The 17519-nt window shown below is 41.7% G+C and overlaps 2 protein-coding genes across 4 annotated transcripts; both read left to right on the top strand.

The window, feature by feature from the left end:
• The first annotated feature begins 80 nt into the window (after nucleotides 1–80).
• LOC135489108 (ATP-dependent RNA helicase DHX58-like) lies at nucleotides 81–16393 on the top strand. Of its 2 annotated transcripts, none has more exons than XM_064774289.1 (17): nucleotides 81–217; nucleotides 1039–1286; nucleotides 1812–1946; nucleotides 2227–2439; nucleotides 2861–2989; nucleotides 4354–4443; nucleotides 4848–5189; nucleotides 9642–9731; nucleotides 10079–10221; nucleotides 10576–10974; nucleotides 11471–11636; nucleotides 11983–12081; nucleotides 12536–12699; nucleotides 12901–13105; nucleotides 13510–13758; nucleotides 13956–14126; nucleotides 14505–16393. In XM_064774289.1, exons 2-17 carry the CDS (start codon nucleotides 1100–1102, stop codon nucleotides 15212–15214), a joined length of 3492 nt encoding a protein of 1163 aa, XP_064630359.1. In that variant the 5' UTR covers nucleotides 81–217; nucleotides 1039–1099; the 3' UTR covers nucleotides 15215–16393. The 2 variants fall into 2 exon arrangements, with proteins under 2 accessions (XP_064630359.1, XP_064630358.1); XM_064774288.1 differs by having other exon boundaries at nucleotides 4845–5189.
• Nucleotides 5375–7050, top strand: LOC135489109 (uncharacterized). 2 transcript variants are annotated; one of them, XM_064774290.1, is made up of 2 exons: nucleotides 5375–5769; nucleotides 6271–7050. In XM_064774290.1, exons 1-2 carry the CDS (start codon nucleotides 5540–5542, stop codon nucleotides 6656–6658), a joined length of 618 nt encoding a protein of 205 aa, XP_064630360.1. In that variant the 5' UTR covers nucleotides 5375–5539; the 3' UTR covers nucleotides 6659–7050. The 2 variants fall into 2 exon arrangements, with proteins under 2 accessions (XP_064630360.1, XP_064630361.1); XM_064774291.1 differs by having other exon boundaries at nucleotides 5383–5760.
• Nucleotides 16394–17519: the final 1126 nt, after the last annotated feature.

The raw sequence follows: 17519 nt of genomic DNA, 5'->3' as shown, positions 1-17519 counted from the left end.
CTTCCCCGAACAGCTGATTGCGGGATAAGGAACTAGCCATAATACAGCAAGTGGGGATTCCCCAAATTCTGACGTTTCGATTCATTGAATCAAGTTTCAGATTTTGTCTCTTTTCACGGATTTTCGGGGTACAGTTTCAGTGTATTGTTGAGAATTAATAAGTTAGAGTGTCGCTCTCTGTGTCAGTCAGTGACTGTATGTTTCGATTTCAAGTTTAGTAAGTCTTCCCGGCTTTTCTTTATCTCATCTCTTCGACATTTATTTATTATTATATTAAGCCTAAGCCTATATTTTGAAATTTTCATTTTTGACAGTGTTATGACGTCAGGCGTTGTGTGTCTTCTCAGAGCAGTACTGTTTGCCTTCTCAGAGCAGTACTGTTTGCTCTTCACTTCACCGTACTAACATATATTGAGTCACTATCGTGTGTCTTCTCAGAGCAGTACTGTTTGCCTTCTCAGAGCAGTACTGTTTGCTCTTTACTTCACTGTACTAGCATATATTGAGTCACTATCGCGATGTTAATATTGTCAAGGCCTTGTCGTGGCATGTATATACTCATCATCGAAGATAAATACTTATTGGAAGTAACGTTGGCGATAATAAACATGATTCGATGATGTTGATATGTGTTAAGCATATAGCCTATAGGCCCCTGGCCTGACACACTTGCGCCACCTAGGGTCGGTTAAACGAAACATCTTTAGAGTAGGTTCATGGTCAAATACGCCAGACAATGGCTCAAATGTCACAAGGCAGATTTTCGCCACATATTGTATATTATCGCCATTTACATTATGACGTTAATTCAAAAAAATTAACAAAGTGTTTTATTTCATAAGATTTCATCTGAATATTTGAAGTCCGAAGTATCTACGAATATTTGCTGTGTCAGAATCCGACAAACGATGACCAGGAACGCAAGAGCAGTCTTGTGCAAAAAAACACAAAAAAGTTATCTCTGTCCAGGATACACAATCCCAGTGTTAGCCTGTCACAGACATTCAATTGCTTAATACTTTCTATACTTTATTTCAGGTAGGAACTTTCTCCCACCGCCTGGAGCTTACCTGAGGGACAGGTCTTGGAATTGTTGATAATGGCTGAGGCAAATGCAGGGCTGTCGCAGGAAGAAGATAGGAATCGTGCCGAGCTGTGCACAAAATACCAGGATGTTCTATCTAGAGATGGTCGATTAGAAGCAATGATTTTGTACAGGCCAGAATTGGTCAGATGCTTGGATCCACCACCATTGCTAGATCACATGGGAATGTTGCTCTCAGATGGTACGTATCAGGTGGTAACTGTAAAAAAGTTAGAGCAGCACTTTCAAAATGAAGCTCAGAGTAAACCGGGAAATTTTCACCATGCTAAAATTAGGCTAATTCCTCATTTTCACTTGGTTACCGACTACATGTAATGATCACGGTTGCTGCCGAAATTCGTGATACCAGTACCTTTCATAAATGAATTTACCCTGCTTCCAATTAAAGCTTTGAAGTGACTGTATTATTGTAATGGACATGTTCTCTTTGCATATTTCTTTTCTTTTGGAGACGCAACAAGTAAGGTTGGTCCTACCAGGACGTGTTGTCCATGATATTGAGACCAGGAGGAGCTGTGGTGTGCAATCTATGGATCCAGTTAGACTCTTTGTGGATTCTGAGGTCCCTTGTTGTGTTGAGACCTGTGCACAGGGGGGCCGTGTATGAATTCGATGACTGTGATTGTGATGTCTTCTTAGCCGTTATTCCAAGCATATTGCTTTTCTCCAGAGAAAATGCTGAAACTTTGGCCATTTGTTATTTCAGAAGTGATTGGTGCAATCAAAGCTACCCATAAGAATACAGGAAAGATACCAGCAGCTCGACAACTTTTGGATGCCCTCCTTGCTTCAGGAAAGACAAATATATACACAAGTTTTCTAGATATTCTAAAACAAGAAGGTATTCTTACAAGAGTATTCTCTAGTGTCTGTTTTGGATCCATCTATGGCTATGGTCAGAGCAATTTTGTGTCAGGTGTAGCAACTGTCCGGCCAAGAGAGAGGCCACTGAGAGCTCAAGGTTATCATGTCCGCCAAACAAGAAGAAAATTCCGAGTTGAATACTGGGCCATTCGGGTGAAAGCCCAAGGCTCTTAATTATGTTACTGATGTGGATGTCAAGTCATCTACAGGGCATTGTTGCCTTCATTCCCTGTATGCTGTTCTTGCATTGTTTTCAGGACATGAAAAGGCACACGGTTTGATGCAGGGTATCAGGCATATTGAGAAAGACCAAGTTTTCAAGCAGGTTCTGGAATTGTTTCGCAAAAACATTGTACAGCTGTTAGTGGTTGATGTGTCTCTTCTTAATGAGCTGGTGAGCGAAGGATGCATCTCCGTGGAAACTAAAAAAACAGTCCAATGCATGTGTGACAATGTTTCGAACAATGCAGGTAAACACTTTTCTGTTTCATGAAAAAAGATATTAAAACATCAATGAATTAAAGCAGAATAATCCCAAAGCATGGATTGGTTTGTTGTCATACCCGTACACGAGTTTCATGACGAAACCCTGGTAATGATGTTAGATTTAGATTGCAACCCATTATCCTGTCAACAATTCAAGCAAGCGCCCGTCTAAGTATTCTTGGAACACATTTCCAGTATTTTTGGGCTCCAAATTCAGCAAGATAGACATGACTGATCTGGCTAAAACTTTTATATGGAAAAGTGATTGGGCAACTCTTTCCAAACGCAATGTTTCAGTAAGCAGTGGACGAGCCAATGCGAAAACCTAAACGAAACTCATATGGCATTTAAAAACCGTCAGAGACTGTTATTCAATGTTTCTTATTCTCATCTTCACCTTTCCAGGCGCGTCTGCTCTCTTGGACAACATTTCCATGCTGATTCGAGAATGGCCAACAGGATTCGTGAGAGCATTGACTTCTTCAGGGAATGAATCTGTGGTTGAACTTCTTTCACCAGATTTTCTGGAGCCGCGTAAGAAAGTAGTATTGAGGCACTCATAATTTAGACTGCTAGGCTGTCTTGCCAGTACTTCTGTGTCTGCCCATTTCTTTGTACCCATAGACTTCTTGGTTCTGTAGTAATGGCTCAAAGAATAAGACGACTCAAATGAATGGAGCTGGTTTTTAGCTCACCTCTTAGCAGAGGTGAGCTTATCCCATACCGTGGCGTCCGTCGTCCGTCGTCGTCGTCGTCGTCGTCGTCGTCGTCGTCGTCGTCGTCGTCGTCGTCGTCGTCGTCCGTCGTCCGTTAGCAGGGCACGTTTCGTAACTGTTAGAGCTATTGAGTTGAAACTTGGTACACATGTACCCTTATGTAATAACACCTGGGAGACCAAGTTTCGGTCCGATTCGTTTCATGGTTTGGCCACCAGGGGGCCAAACGTTAAAAGTGAAAATATGCAATATCTCCCTTAATAGTAGTCGGGAAATTTTGAAAAAAATATGGTAGGTACTTCTAGCAAAGGTGCATCATATATCCTCCGGGTTTTTGATTTGACCTCCTTTTCAAGGTCACAGAGGTCAAATGGTGTAAATTGGCCGTTAGGATGTAACGATGGCACGTTTCTAAACTGCAATGACTATTGATACCAAATTTGGTACACATTTACCCCTTAGTCAGGTGATCTCAGGGACCGAAGTTTGGTCCAATATGATTCACCACTTGACCACCAGGGGGCAAAATCCAAAAACCTTAAAAATGTGATTATTCCTTAACTTCTTGCCCGATTGCCACCAATTTGATATCATGGGTACATCTAACCACCATACAGTATATGTCACACAGGTTTTTAATTTGACCTCCTTGTCAAGGTCACAGAGGTCAAATGGCGTAAATTCGCCGTCGGGCCGTAACTATGGCACGTTTCTTAACTGCAATGACTAATGATCACAAATTAAGTACACATGTACCCCTTGGTCAGGTGATCTCAGGTACCGAAGTTTGGTGCGATCTGATTTGCCATTTGGCCTCCAGGGAGGGGGCCAAATCCTAAATTCTTCAAAATGCCATTATCCCTAGTAATGACTTGCCCGATTGGCACCAATTTTATATCATAGGTACATCTAATTCTAACAACCATTCAATGTGTCACCCGGGTCTTCTTTGATTTGACCTACTTTTCAAGGTCACAGAGGTCGAATGTACTGTAAATTGGCCATTTTGGGGAAATTGTAATTGCTTGGACCTACATCAAACCTAACACTACATGACACAAGACCATGCTCTTTATCCATCTTTCCTCCACATGAGGTGAGCACAATGGCCCTGGCCATTTCATATGGTTATATATGATATCTTGTCAGTATCATCAAATCTTATGCCATTTTCTCTTCCAGGCAAACGGATTGAAGATGTTCTTGATGATATGGTAATGGCCAACCCTGGGGTACCAGAACGTCCTTATGACCAAGATATACCTGGTCTAGGTAAATATCTTTTCAAAATAAACTATCCCTCAGTGTCTCCTAATTCTGTCTCTGTTCAAACTTGGCTGTGCATTGCAAATATCAAGATAGGTCTTATCCACACTACTTTAAGAAAAGCAATTGACCCACCCTCTGCCTCCTAATTTTGCCACTAATTAGGTTGGGACATATCTAAGGTTGGTACTTCACAAGTTTGGACACAGTTCAAGCTTGGATGAGATTCTTGGGCTGAGTGAGACACACCATCTTTGGAGAGAGTCATGACTTTCCACGTGATTCCGGAACTGTTTGAGAAGCTCCATCGTTGGAGCAAGTCTCAGCCTGGCAGGATATACCACAAAAAACATTTCCATGTATCATATCGGCAAACTTCGGTTTTACCGTTATCTTTATTTTTACAGCAGATGACCTTCATAGCAAGTCGTCATCTCTCAATTCTTCAGATGGGCAGAATGTAAAACAGACAACAGTCAACCATGGAAGTGGCAACTTCACGTTATTTGCCGCAGGAGGTTCAACAGTCAACATCAGTAGCACTGTCAACATCCAGTCACCAGATGGTTCACTCCAGGACAGTGATAACAGCATGAGCATGGACAAAGATGTCCGGTCAGAAGGCGAGGATTTTCAGTTTTCGGCCAGCGTGGATGCAATGGATGCCCCACCGCGAGATGATAGCATCATGATGAGTAGGGGGGCTGCTTCTTCAGCTAGTGTGGGCATGGGAAAGAATGCTGTCTTGAATGGTAGGTAGCTGTGCCTTTTGATTGTAATATCTTGCCGAGTATCTTTCTCATGCAAAACTAATGAGTAAAACATCAGGATCCCGAGACCAAATCATTACGCATTTAAAGTCGTATATCAGACCAAAACCCGACTACCATCTATCTTCCACACACAGGAAAGTGATGATATTGCATTTTATCAGATGGTATTGTTCATTTATGATTCTAAGGCGATTTTTCGGAAATGGTTGATTTATCTGATGGAAATTCCTCCTCCCCGAGAAATCTCAATGCCGCCCTAGAAATAGCATGAATATAGGTCAATATGTAAATGAGAGCCGTGACGCGTTGCAGGGAATCAGGTTTTCAAAATGGCGTCGATGTTTAGTGAAATCAATTGGAGCTCGGACGAATATAACGAATTTGACGAGTTAGACAGTGCAGAATTGGATGAGAACCAACAAGTTGCTGAGCTTGGGATATCGCCGTACCAGTATGAGCCAGAGACAGATGAAAGTGGAGAGGAATCTGCTGACGAGTCGGAAATGGATCAGGATGAGCATGACGAGCCCCCGTTAGAATTGGATAATTGGCAAGTAAAGTAGGTCCTAAACACTCTGCCTCTGTGGCTCTGGACAGCTCACGATCACACACTGATCCTTCAGATTCCCTCACATCGCGACATCCCGTACATAGCTGCTGGCTAGCTATATTGTACCCTTTTGTGGAATCATTTATTTCCTTTGTTGTCGATATGACGGTGTAGGCCCAGCCTAATACTAAATGTACACCATGTACACATGCATTGCATCTGTGCATGCATGCCATTGCATGCACGCAACGAACAGCCAACACATCATGACATGTCATCTCATGATCGTGATGGTAGGCCCCATAAATCATGTTTAGGCTACACACTGGTTAAAGGACCCCTGCAAATGAATTCAATAAAGAAAGTTGATTGTTTTTAATCATGTCAGAACTTGTTTTTATTTACATTAATTACAAAAATTAAACCAGCTGCCTTCTTAGGCCTATAGGCTATGCATGCGCATAGAGATGACATGTTTGCTTACATCAGAAACATTGTCTATCATTCCAGGTGCTCCTGTGGCAAATGCCAGATTCTGCCTTCGAAAACAGAGTGTGTATGTTGTAGAGAGGCTATACGGGTAAAGGATATGGTTGACGTTGGTTGTGTCACAGATCGTACAGACTTCGATGCTATTTGCCTGCACACTGGCGTGTTGAATGTTGCTTGGTTGGCATACAAACAACAGTATGGACGTAACGCCTATGAAGGACCTGAACACAAGAAGTTGCGACATATAGCATATCGGCAGTTTGTGCGATGGTCTCACGGATATCTCGGCAAGGACATTAGAGTTGTAGTGCCAGCATGTGTAGTGTGCAAGATACGTGCTTTCTATCCACCACCTGGTATCGAGGAGAACATGAACTTCGAGGGTTTTCATCATGTTGATGAGTGATGTAAGTCCGATCGTCATCGCGGTGGAAGTAGTTACAGCACCTAACAAAAGGACATCACATGGCCACTTGGCATTGTGCCCAAAAGTCTAACTCCTGGTATGATATGAACGCTAATCTGGCCCAGTGACATTATCTTTAGTAGCGTTTATGCGACTTCATCTGCTGTATTGCTTCTGCTTTTGTAGGGCGTTCAAATCTTGAGCACACTGGGGCTGGGTCCTCGGAGATGATGTAGTCCTTTCCGCTGATGACCAACCTTTTCACCTCCACAGAAAGTTTGTGTGCATAACCTACATACAGAAGTTGAAATTATGTATTGATGATAATGCAATAATTTAATCATACATGTACATTATACGAGTTGCTATTGCTTGTTTATTTATTTACATAGTAAATTGTACGGTACATTATACGAGTTGCTATTGCTTGTTTATTTATTTACATAGTAATTGAAGCCATCATGGCATAGTGTAGGGCCTTTGGTGGACACTATGCTGTATGGCAAGGATGAGATCAGGCCTCTCCACTGCACAGATACCTTTACACTCTTTCTTTTTGAAGCCTATTTTGGGCCTGAAGGATAATGCCTCCATGGTCATAGCCCTTAAGCGCCGACCGCGCTTTGTCGGCGCGGTTTTTACAGCAGTTCCATGTATTGCTATCAGATGGCTGCTTGTTTATATGATGTTAATTGTTATAGACTTGGCAATGTCAAAGGGACTTACCAAATGTTGGAATCTTCTTCACAGGCACCACAATGGAACGTCTCTCTCTACTCCTTGGATTCGTCATGTTGAAGTAAGGTTTTCCGTCTTTGGTGATGCGTTGGTCTCTGCCTGCGTTTTCGTTGAAGTGCAATGCGGCTATCTGTAACCTAAAAAAATGATTTGAATTGACATGCCAATTGGAATTGCAGAGGTTTTCTCAGTATTGACCCAGGTTGTCCTTTGTTATACCATAGACCTATGAATAGTAGTGAATTGGAGTGTTATGACTGTCAAGACTCTCCACTAAAAGATAGTAGCAGGTGGTGGCATATGTGAAAAGATGAAACCATGATGACATAATAAAATAACCAAACTTACCTGCTGGTCATAGCATTGTATCCAAAGTGATACATCTTGGGACAAAAATGTAGCAGACAGCTGTGGTAACCTTCGAGGCCTGAGGTCTGTCCTTGAGGGCTCAATTTTGCCACACTCTTCAGGAGGTCTTTGTTCAGGAGCACCTTGCATAACTTGTCATGATCTTCAGAACCTGAAATCAAATGGAGGAAGTTATCTTAACCTTGAAATTGAAATCAAGAATGCATAAAGTGATATCACATGTCAATCCCATTTACGGTAGAAACCTAGCACAATCCAAGTTGTCAACCCAATACTTAATGTGTACTCACTGATGCACAGGATGACAGGGTTGTATTATTATCATAATTGTACTTCTCTCACTTACCTGCTTCGAACCATTTCTTTTTTCTACCACGTTTGCACACACGGCGACTATGGAGGCATTTGGGGAATAGTTTGCTCTCGTGTTTATGGATGTTGGCTATGTGGTTAGCAACCGACTTCCACTTTTCAATCCTTTCATCAACATTGTCTCCACTTGTTTTCACGCACCAGTAGAGATGGTTGACAATGCTTCCCTGCCACTGATCCACCAAAGGACACTTCTTCAACTGTTTTAGCTTCTTCTTTATGCCTAAAAGGAATAATATATCAGCAATCAATGCCATCACTAAGCATATTATTAGTAGTAACGGCCTAGTGAGAATTCAGGAAATGTACCTTAAACACACTTCATCAAGAAAACTAAAGTATTTTGAGTACGTAGTTAGTACAACAATATATTTACCTTTAGCAACATGCCATATGTCTAGGTAGTGAGTGATTGTTTCTGATTTATCCTCTCGAAGCCACTTGGCAATGGACTTGTGCCCGTCAGTTGTCAGCTTGATCTGGACATGGGGAAGTGCTTGCTCCACATATGTCAACGCCCTGTCAAGTCCCTCAAGCTCCATGTGGTAGCTATTTTTCACTTCCGAGACCTGAAAAATACAACATGCATAAAGTTTTGCTTTTTATTGCTTTAAATTGTAGCTTCTAAATGAGACAAACATTTGTTGTCACAGGAGCAAAGTCTTATGTAGAAAATCATGAACTCACCTGCACCAACTCCATTGCTACTATCTTGTTCAAGTCAGTGTCATGTAGAGAGTATGACCCATACTTTGCGCAATGGCCCATGCTGTCACATCGGGCGTCTCCCGAAAACTGGACTGAATCCTCCAATTTCGCAAGGCAGTCGATACTCTCGTCTTCCCACAGATTCCTCACTGCTTGATCAGCAGGGAATGCAAACGTTGATATCCCGAGCTGTGCATCCGATACGTTCTTGCACCCCCCCGACAACACAATAGTTTGGCATTTTTCATTGAATAAATGTCATCAAATCGGGTCAATTGCTCACTCGATCAATGCATCTTGTACACAATGGCGTACAATAGCCCCTTTCTGGTTCGAAGGGATCTCCCTGCAATGACGTCACGGCCGAATACTTCCGAAGATTTCCGAGTGCTTCCTTGGGAATTTCTTTTTCTGCTAGACCGGAATTTTATGCGAATAAAGTTTCAGAAATATTGACAACGACGGAACAAAATGTATTATCAAATGTCATTAATTGATGTTTGATATACATACTTCCCATTGACAAATTGCACTATTGGTGTGTTATACGACTTTAAGGGGCCTACAACTTTACAGGAGCAAATACCTTTAGCCACTGAAAAATAAGCTGCTATCAGTAAATCCCTTATGAAATGGACCAATAGGAGGATGAATAAAGACCACTGTGCAATGAGCTGCTATCAGTAAGTCTTTGTAGTTGATGTTGACCACAACACCCCTTTTAATTAACCTGATGTAAAAAGTATGAACAGGCCCTTGGCAAGGAACTATAGTCTGTGACGATTTCAAATTCCAGCATCTGACCAATCAGAATGCGGCAAGTCTGCTGTAGCGACAGGAGGTGAAAAGGAAGATGACGAACATGATGAAAAACAAGATAGCGAATGTAAGGAGGCCCCTTCTCTCTAATTTAGAGGTCTGAAAATAACCGGCACCAGCAATGCCACAATCACACCAAGTTCAAATGGACTCCTCCTTTTCCTCTTGTCAGTGACGTCTGACTCCCATTTTAGTGTAGGCAACAACAAAAAGGCAGAGACTGTCGATCGTCCCATCATTGGACGTAATAATGTAGACCGGCAAATCTCCGTGCCTCTATTTTGACATTTTTCATCCAGACGTTAAATTCTCGATTTTTCGGGCTTGGGGTTTGTCCTTTTGCATACTAGACAAGCAGTTTAAACGGCTGAAATTTGCAAATTCTCTCAAACTCACTTGTAATCTTGATTACAGCTACCAAAGAACAGGATAAGGATGAATTGGTTCTTTACGACTACCAAGAGAAGTTAGCCCGACCTGGTATAGAGGGTAAAAACACCATCATCTGTGCCCCAACCGGGAGCGGAAAAACAATTATAGCTGCTGGCATAATGAAGGTACAGTTCTTGTTTGTCTTTATAGTTGATTGAACCAATAATTCAAGACATTATGAAGACTTAAAGCAGTTGATCCTGACAAGACTATTTCGTGGTGGTGAAGTCATGTTCGATTAAAGAAAAGCAAGTCAATCTGAAGTCGAATGTTTTTTTACTGTGCCAATGTGCTGCGCACCTCGGCTTTCATTTAGGACACAGAGTTTGATCTCAGTCTATAATCAACTCTGTCTGCCTTTAAGAAGAGCATTAATTGTCATTCTTGACACTTCTCTAGAAGGTACAGCATTTTGTCAGTCTCGAGGTTGTCCCTTAAAAGGAGGCTCTACAATTATACTTTTCATTGTTCTATTTCAGGATCATCTAAAGAGGGACCCAGGAAAACGCAAAGTCATCTTTCTTGCCTGTGAGGTTGCCCTAGCAAACCAACAGAACAAGCAGTTTGAAAAGTTTCTCAGTCCTGAGTTCAAGTCTTTTGTGATATCGGGTGGAGCAGAAAGTGGCGATAAAGTTCCACCAATCAAGCTGCTCCTTCACGATTATGACATCATAGTAATGACGGCTCAGCTCCTCGTCAATGCTATGATGAGTCCGAAAGCAGCGAAGTTTGACAACGTGATGGATCTGGTTAAATTTGATGACTTCTCAATGATGATATTTGACGAGTGCCACCATACAGCCAGGGACCATCCCTACAATCTGATCATGACACGATACGTGGATCAGAAGCTTGAAGGCCACGAGAGTCTACCCCAGGTTCGTTAATGGCATTGGTGTTTAAGGCATTATTACCTATCTGTCAGGTGCAACACTACAATATTAGTTTCGATCACCAAATTTGGCAGAAAACAGAGAGAAAAAACAGAATTATCAGGTTTGCCAGATGTTTATGTCGATTGAGTGCTCCATGCAGCTATCATCTTTGTGCAGATTGATACATTGGCATTGGCCTTATGAGAGTATAACAAACTGGTTCCAAACGAAATACCCTATTTGGGTTTATTCTGAATTCGTAATCCCATTTTTGACCAATAATAAGAATTTTTATCTGGGCCATGTTAAAACCAATATATCTTTCTGTCAAGGTTCTTAGAAATTACCTGCAAGTTTGCTATCATTGGAGAATTCAGTCTGCAGTGCCGTTTCACCAAGGACGCCAATTTGGCATGTTGGTATAAGTAAATTGCCCTTCTGTGATTGTATCATTGGTAATTATAACATCCCTTATTATTTTTGATGGTGCTCATTTTAGGTTTTGGGCTTGACCGCCTCACTCGGTGTTGGTAAAGCTCCCAGCATGTCCAAAGCTATCGAACATGTTGTGACAATGTGCGCCAATCTTGATGCTGGGGAATTGAGTAACCCAGATGAAGAAATGATGAAACAAATACACGAGACATCAAATAAACCTATCATGAGTAAGTAGATGCTGGTACTTAAGATAAACTGAGCATTTAATACTAGGTCTCTCCCATCTGAGTCCATCGAGACTTATCATATTAAACCTAATTTCCCAAGTGCTGAAAAGACCCAGCTCATTCAAATGTGCTCGGAACACCTTATAGAATAAAATATTTGGTAAGGCTGTGTTGGGTATATGGGACATAACTGGAAGTAGGAAACCAGTCCTGAATTCAACAGTTTAAACAGTTGGCTTGCATCTGATACTTTTCCGTATCATCTACCTTTGGCGATCTCCAGAGCTTTTTGTGAGTGTTCTTTGGGTCAGAATGATTTAATTACTCTGTGTTATGTCCATTTCAGAAACAACCATTGCCAATAGCCGTAAGCCTGATCCATTCCTGGAGATGATTTGCGTAATGATGTCCGACATTGAAAAGAAACTGAAACGAAGTTGTGAAGGCAAGTTTTGTGTCAGTCACTAATTGTAGCAACAAATTTGAAAATATGCAAAGAATTGATCCTTGCAACAGATATTGCTTGATCCTTGACATGCAGTACTCTACACACATCTAAGATTAGCAGACGTCAACCTTGCTCAGAGTGCATTTCGGCATTATCCCAGTTAGCAGGTTTCAAGGAGCTGCCATTTGAACTCAACCATTAGGAGAATCGGAAAGAGACTTGAGTGGAGGACCCTGGGGAACGCCCCATGTGCCACCTAGGGTACAAAGGGTCCTAAGTAAGTAAGTAAGTATTAGGAGAATCGGGTACATGTAGTGGCTGGAGTCAAACCCGCAACCTCTCGATCATGAGGCCATCGCTTTTCTACTTCCCTATACAACTTTACTGGTACATGGAACATATATTGGCGACAGAAAGTCTAATATTGTCATAATTGTTACTTCTATCATAGGGGAAGACAAAGGTTTCCAGTCAGCATTCGGCAGCATTCCATCAGAGAAAGGGAGTCAGCCTTACATACAATGGTTAAGTCGCATCCAGAAGCCGATTGAGTCATCCACCGTCCTCTTACCCATTAATCGTCAGCGCAGCCTGAAGTATCTTAGCTATTTGAAGGTAAGTTTTAGTATTGATCAGAATCTTTGAAGGGAGTTTCTAAAGGGATGAGCCAGGTAGATCAGATTAAGTTTCATGAAGTTACCAGTGTCTCTCTCATCTGGTAGTTGATCGACTCTATTGACGCGTGTACAAGGAGTGTGCTTAATATCACTTCTGGGAGAAAAATAAATAAGATCAAGGTCTGACATTTTATTTCAGACGTACAACAGAGCCCTGCTTATAAATCATGAATGCCGCACGAGAGATGCTTTGGAATACCTGAAGGAAGAGTTCCAGAAGATAGAAAGTGTCCTCATCAAGGAAGCAGAGGACGATGATGACTTCCTCACAGGTGGCGATGAGGAAGAGGATAAGACTAGTGGGAAAGATGGAGAGCAGATCTGGCTGGAAGAGCAATTTGAGAGTAAGTAGATTTCCAAGTTTTTTATCCATATTTGGCAGAAGTCGTGCAAAATACCAGAAATTAACGCTCTGATTGTGGTCTTTGGCAAATCATTCTACTTTGATTGCCTTTTCCTTTGATTGAAGTAAGTAAACTAAAAATCCTTGTACAAGGGTGTCAATGCCAATTAGGGTCAATCCCACAGAGAGGAGCGTGTACCTGATGTGTGCTTGTCATCTCAACCAGAGGTGGAATACATGTAGATGTGACACAGAGCCTAATTAAAAGATATTGACGGAGCAAAGACAGAAAGGAATGATATGTTACCAGATAGTTACATTGCCAAGGTCGTCATATCATCAATCTCCAGTATGCTGAAATTGTCATCTAATCTGAAAAGTGTTTGTTTATTTTCCTTGCTTCAGAGGCGGAACCAGAGCTTGTCCAAATAAGCCAAGACCCACGCTTCAAAAACCCTATGCTCGCAACATTGAAGGAGAAAATCCTTGGAAAGTTTCCGGATGCATTATCGAAAGCCAATGGACGTGGTATCATCTTCGTTCAAACCAGAGAAATGACTGTAGCCCTGTGTCGCTGGATCCAGGAAGATGAAGATTTAAAAGATTGGAATCCTCAGATTCTAGTCGGTGCAAACGCTAAAGATCCCGGGCCAGGTAAGAACACATTTTCATCTCCATTTTTTAGGGCAATGGCAAAGTTTTGATGCATTCCAGGCCATGTGAGATGAGGAGGTCTATGTGAGGCAGGTCTGGTATGCAGGCAATCACAACCCTGGAACTGACACCACAATATAACATAGAATCCTATGCTATTTTGCGCGGCCTCACAAAACTTCTCTTCCATATTTCAGCCTCAATGACTCAGACGAAGCAACTGAACATCTTGGACTATTTCAAAAGTGGTGAACACAAACTACTGGTTGCAACATCGGTGGCAGAAGAGGGATTGGATATCCAGAAGTGTAACCTCATCATCCGCTACAACTACGTAACAAATGAAATAGCCATGGTGCAATCAAGAGGTAATGCTATCATTAAAACCGAGCATAGATTAAGAGATGCTTGTCAAAACTAATCATATCCTGCTGGTCGTGTGTTCAAGAGCAGGCATCATGCAGAAGTCTATACAAAAAGTATGCAGATTACTGGGTGTTGCCCATCTTGACCATTCCAGGGATGGATCTGTTCATCTTCCTCAATTCAGGGATGTCCAAAAGCAGAATCTCTGGTTAAAGCGGCCTCTCCCCCCCAACCCCCTGTGCAAATATTCTTCAAGGTACCTTTCTGTTGGGTGTGAAAATGTAGATATGATATGGAAATGAGTTAAAAGACATATGGAAACTAGGACAACAGCGTTGGCATTCACAAGAGTTGCTGAATTTCGTATGTTTTGATTGCAGGAAGAGCAAGAGCCGATGACAGCTCATACGAAGTCGTGACTGGAGGCACTCTTGGCGCTAAGAAAGCACAGAAGGAAAACCTGAATAAGATACGAGAGAAAATGATGTTGATGGCGATAGAAACAGTGAAGAAAATGTCAAAGGAAGAATATGAGAGGCATGTTCTTCAATATCAAGAAAAGTTCTCCAAGGAGAGAAAAATAACAGATATGGCACGAATGAGGAAAAAGGTCACCGGTAACCAAAAAGGGCCATATTTCTTGCTCTGCGGGTTGTGCACGAATGGATTGTGCAGGGCAGAAGATTTGAGACTGTTGGCCGGAACTCACCATTCAGTACTTGGTAAAAGTTTCCAGAACAAGTACAGGACAAAAGAAACAACGAAGACAAAAGTGATTGATGACTTTCAATTTAAAGGCAAAATAAGTTGCATTTCCTGCAACCAGGACCTGGGAGTTTTTGCTCTCTACAAAAATGTTCCATTTCCACTCTTGAAAGTTTCTAATCTACTGATTGAAAATGTTGTCAAGGATGTAAATAATGAACCAATGCTCGATGCCAAGAATGAGCCTGTGGTGTATCGCCAAGGTTACAAGAAGTGGAAAGATGTACCATTTACGGTGCATGACATTACTGAAGATGAATTAAAGGCTGCACTGAGTGTTGTGGAGGGGCCTGCTCTTCCAGAGACTAGCGATGTCTCTGCTTGAGTGATTACAAAATATGATATGTAGAGCACTGCCTGAATGATCTTGCCTTATTGCTGGCAGCCCATCGAGGTAGATCTAGGAGTTTGGTAAACTGGATGTGTTTCCAAACACCAGCAAACTTGTTTTGAAATGTTTTGACATATTCGTTCTTAAAAACATGACTGCTGAAATTTGGCATATCTAGCCAATCGTAGAAGAGCTATAGTGCTCAATTGTGATTCACTAGTTGGACCAATTGGCCAATCATATGCTTGGCAATAATAGTATTGTTTCATAGTGTGGACAACCAGTCCCAAACAGAAGCTAATTCTGTCACTGTTTGATGATGTTTGCAAACAGAGGTTGAGAGAAGTTTGCAAGTGTAGACCAGGTTTTAATGTTCATTGACAGCGTCAAATTCTTGGTTCAGTGGTTCCCTAGAGTTTCATCTCGACACCTTAATCCTCCTACAAGTTTGTTCTTCGCTATGCTTTAAACAGATTGCAGTCTTGGATGACCTAAAATGTCCTGGGCGAAGGCGGTAGATGTTGTGATCTTATGCATTGTTGATTTTCAAACATTTCAACTTTTTCCTCTCCCAGGTCAAGCCAGCTCGCTTCGTTGGGAGGCCTGCATCATTCTCTGCAAGTTGGAAAATTGATAATGAGTGCTTTTTTATATTTATTTGCAGCACAAGGTGCTATTTATTATTATTCACTAGGCTATCACAGTTGCTGCAATATGATTGCATTGTCGTCACTTTCATCTTATTTTATTTATAAATATAAATATAAATATAAATATAAATATAAATAAATTTGACATGAGAGTCTTGGTGCCAAAGGCAAAACTGTCTTTGCTCGCCTTTTATAAATATTCAAGATTGTGATTTGGTGTTGTAGATATGGCTGCCAATTGTAGTTGATTGTGACAGTTCACTCTATAAATTATTTCAATCAGTTGTTCTGATAGAATTACTGGTCTCTGTATTCATTCTTTGACTGCAATGGTTGTTAATCTACATTTTGAAAAGTCGTCTGTGGACTGCCTGGGGGACAATCAAATCTAGATGTTTGACTTGGGCATTCAAACACAGAATATAATGTAATTCCTGCCACAAGTATTTCACTACACCATGTAGCTTTTTAACAACACATCTGTAGAGGGGTTTCGAATGGACTCTCTATGAACGCCACTCTCGCTAAGTTGTAATAAATATTCTAAATGAAATATTGGCTTGTTTTCTTTGCAATTCGAAAAGTCTTTGTTTTTTGTCCGATAAAGTAAGTACACAACCTTCATTTCACCCTCTGTTCCTCAACATATCCTAAGGTTCAGGGCCATTTTTTCTCATCTAATTAAGTTAAATAAAAAAGTTTACTCTCCAGAGGCAGAGTACATTGTTCTCCTAATTGCGTGTAAAGGCCTGGTGACTTTTGCCAATGAGACTGGCCTAGCCTCTTAGTGTAGCGGATCGAAGCCTATTTCAATGGACTAATGAGACAGCTGCACTCTGAATTCTGTCCTCACTCAAGGCAAATCGGGTCTCTTGTCTTCCTGGATGAGATACCGTGGCCCTATGTTGTATATCTGCCAGGGATGACTGTGTGTTCTTTAGAAATGACTTTAATTGCCAAAGGCCCTGAACCATTTCCTTGGATTGAGCTATCTCCAGTACATGGATTATAATCTGTCTTGGTCTAAGCTAGCATCTCACAATTTTCTGGAAGACATTCACAGCCTTGTCTCTCCCACAGCAGTCATCTGGGCCTGCTGTCTTGACTGACCTAACATCTCACCAGGGGCGGATCCAGGATATTTCGAAAGGGGGGCGCACTTTGAGGGCGAAGCCCGAATTGCGAGCGCCGTAGGCGCGAAGCGACGGCGGGGGGGTCTGGGGGGCCTCCCCAGAAATTTTTTTAAGATAAGACTCCATATATGCGATTTCCTGGCATCTGATCTTCAAATATTAAGCACCACTTTAATTTGGGCTACAATTTTTTTACACCGTGCCGGAATTAGGGGGACGTGCGCCGGATGCGCCCCCCCTTGGATCCGCGCCTGCTCACCATGCTTGTGAAGACAGGTAGGCCCTACAGCGTAATTGGCCGTCTCTTCTATACCGCAGGCACAAAGGCCTAACGAAAAAGATATTGGATTCGCTGTCGTAAAATCAGAATTGTAACAGCTACTGTCATCACCTTGGTTGTGACAGTGTCTAGGACAAGTGATGCCCGCTGGTAACTACTATTCTGTTATTCAGATCTAGGACATTAATTCTATCGGCAAACAAACCAAAACAGTTAAATTGCAAAATTCACATCAA

The sequence above is a fragment of the Lineus longissimus genome, chromosome 6 (assembly GCF_910592395.1).
Source record: "Lineus longissimus chromosome 6, tnLinLong1.2, whole genome shotgun sequence".
Lineage (NCBI taxonomy): Eukaryota > Metazoa > Nemertea > Pilidiophora > Heteronemertea > Lineidae > Lineus > Lineus longissimus.
This window is presented reverse-complemented; position numbering and strand designations above follow the sequence as displayed.

Coding starts and splice junctions, on each gene's coding strand:
- LOC135489108 (XM_064774288.1), top strand. CDS start 1,100: ATGGCTGAGGCAAATGCAGGGCTGTCGCAGGAAGAAGATAGGAATCGT. Junction 10,975..11,470: donor GCCACGAGAGTCTACCCCAG/GTTCGTTAATGG, acceptor TGCTCATTTTAG/GTTTTGGGCTTGACCGCCTC. Junction 12,700..12,900: donor AGTATCTTAGCTATTTGAAG/GTAAGTTTTAGT, acceptor ATTTTATTTCAG/ACGTACAACAGAGCCCTGCT.
- LOC135489109 (XM_064774290.1), top strand. CDS start 5,540: ATGGCGTCGATGTTTAGTGAAATCAATTGGAGCTCGGACGAATATAAC. Junction 5,770..6,270: donor TTGGATAATTGGCAAGTAAA/GTAGGTCCTAAA, acceptor CTATCATTCCAG/GTGCTCCTGTGGCAAATGCC.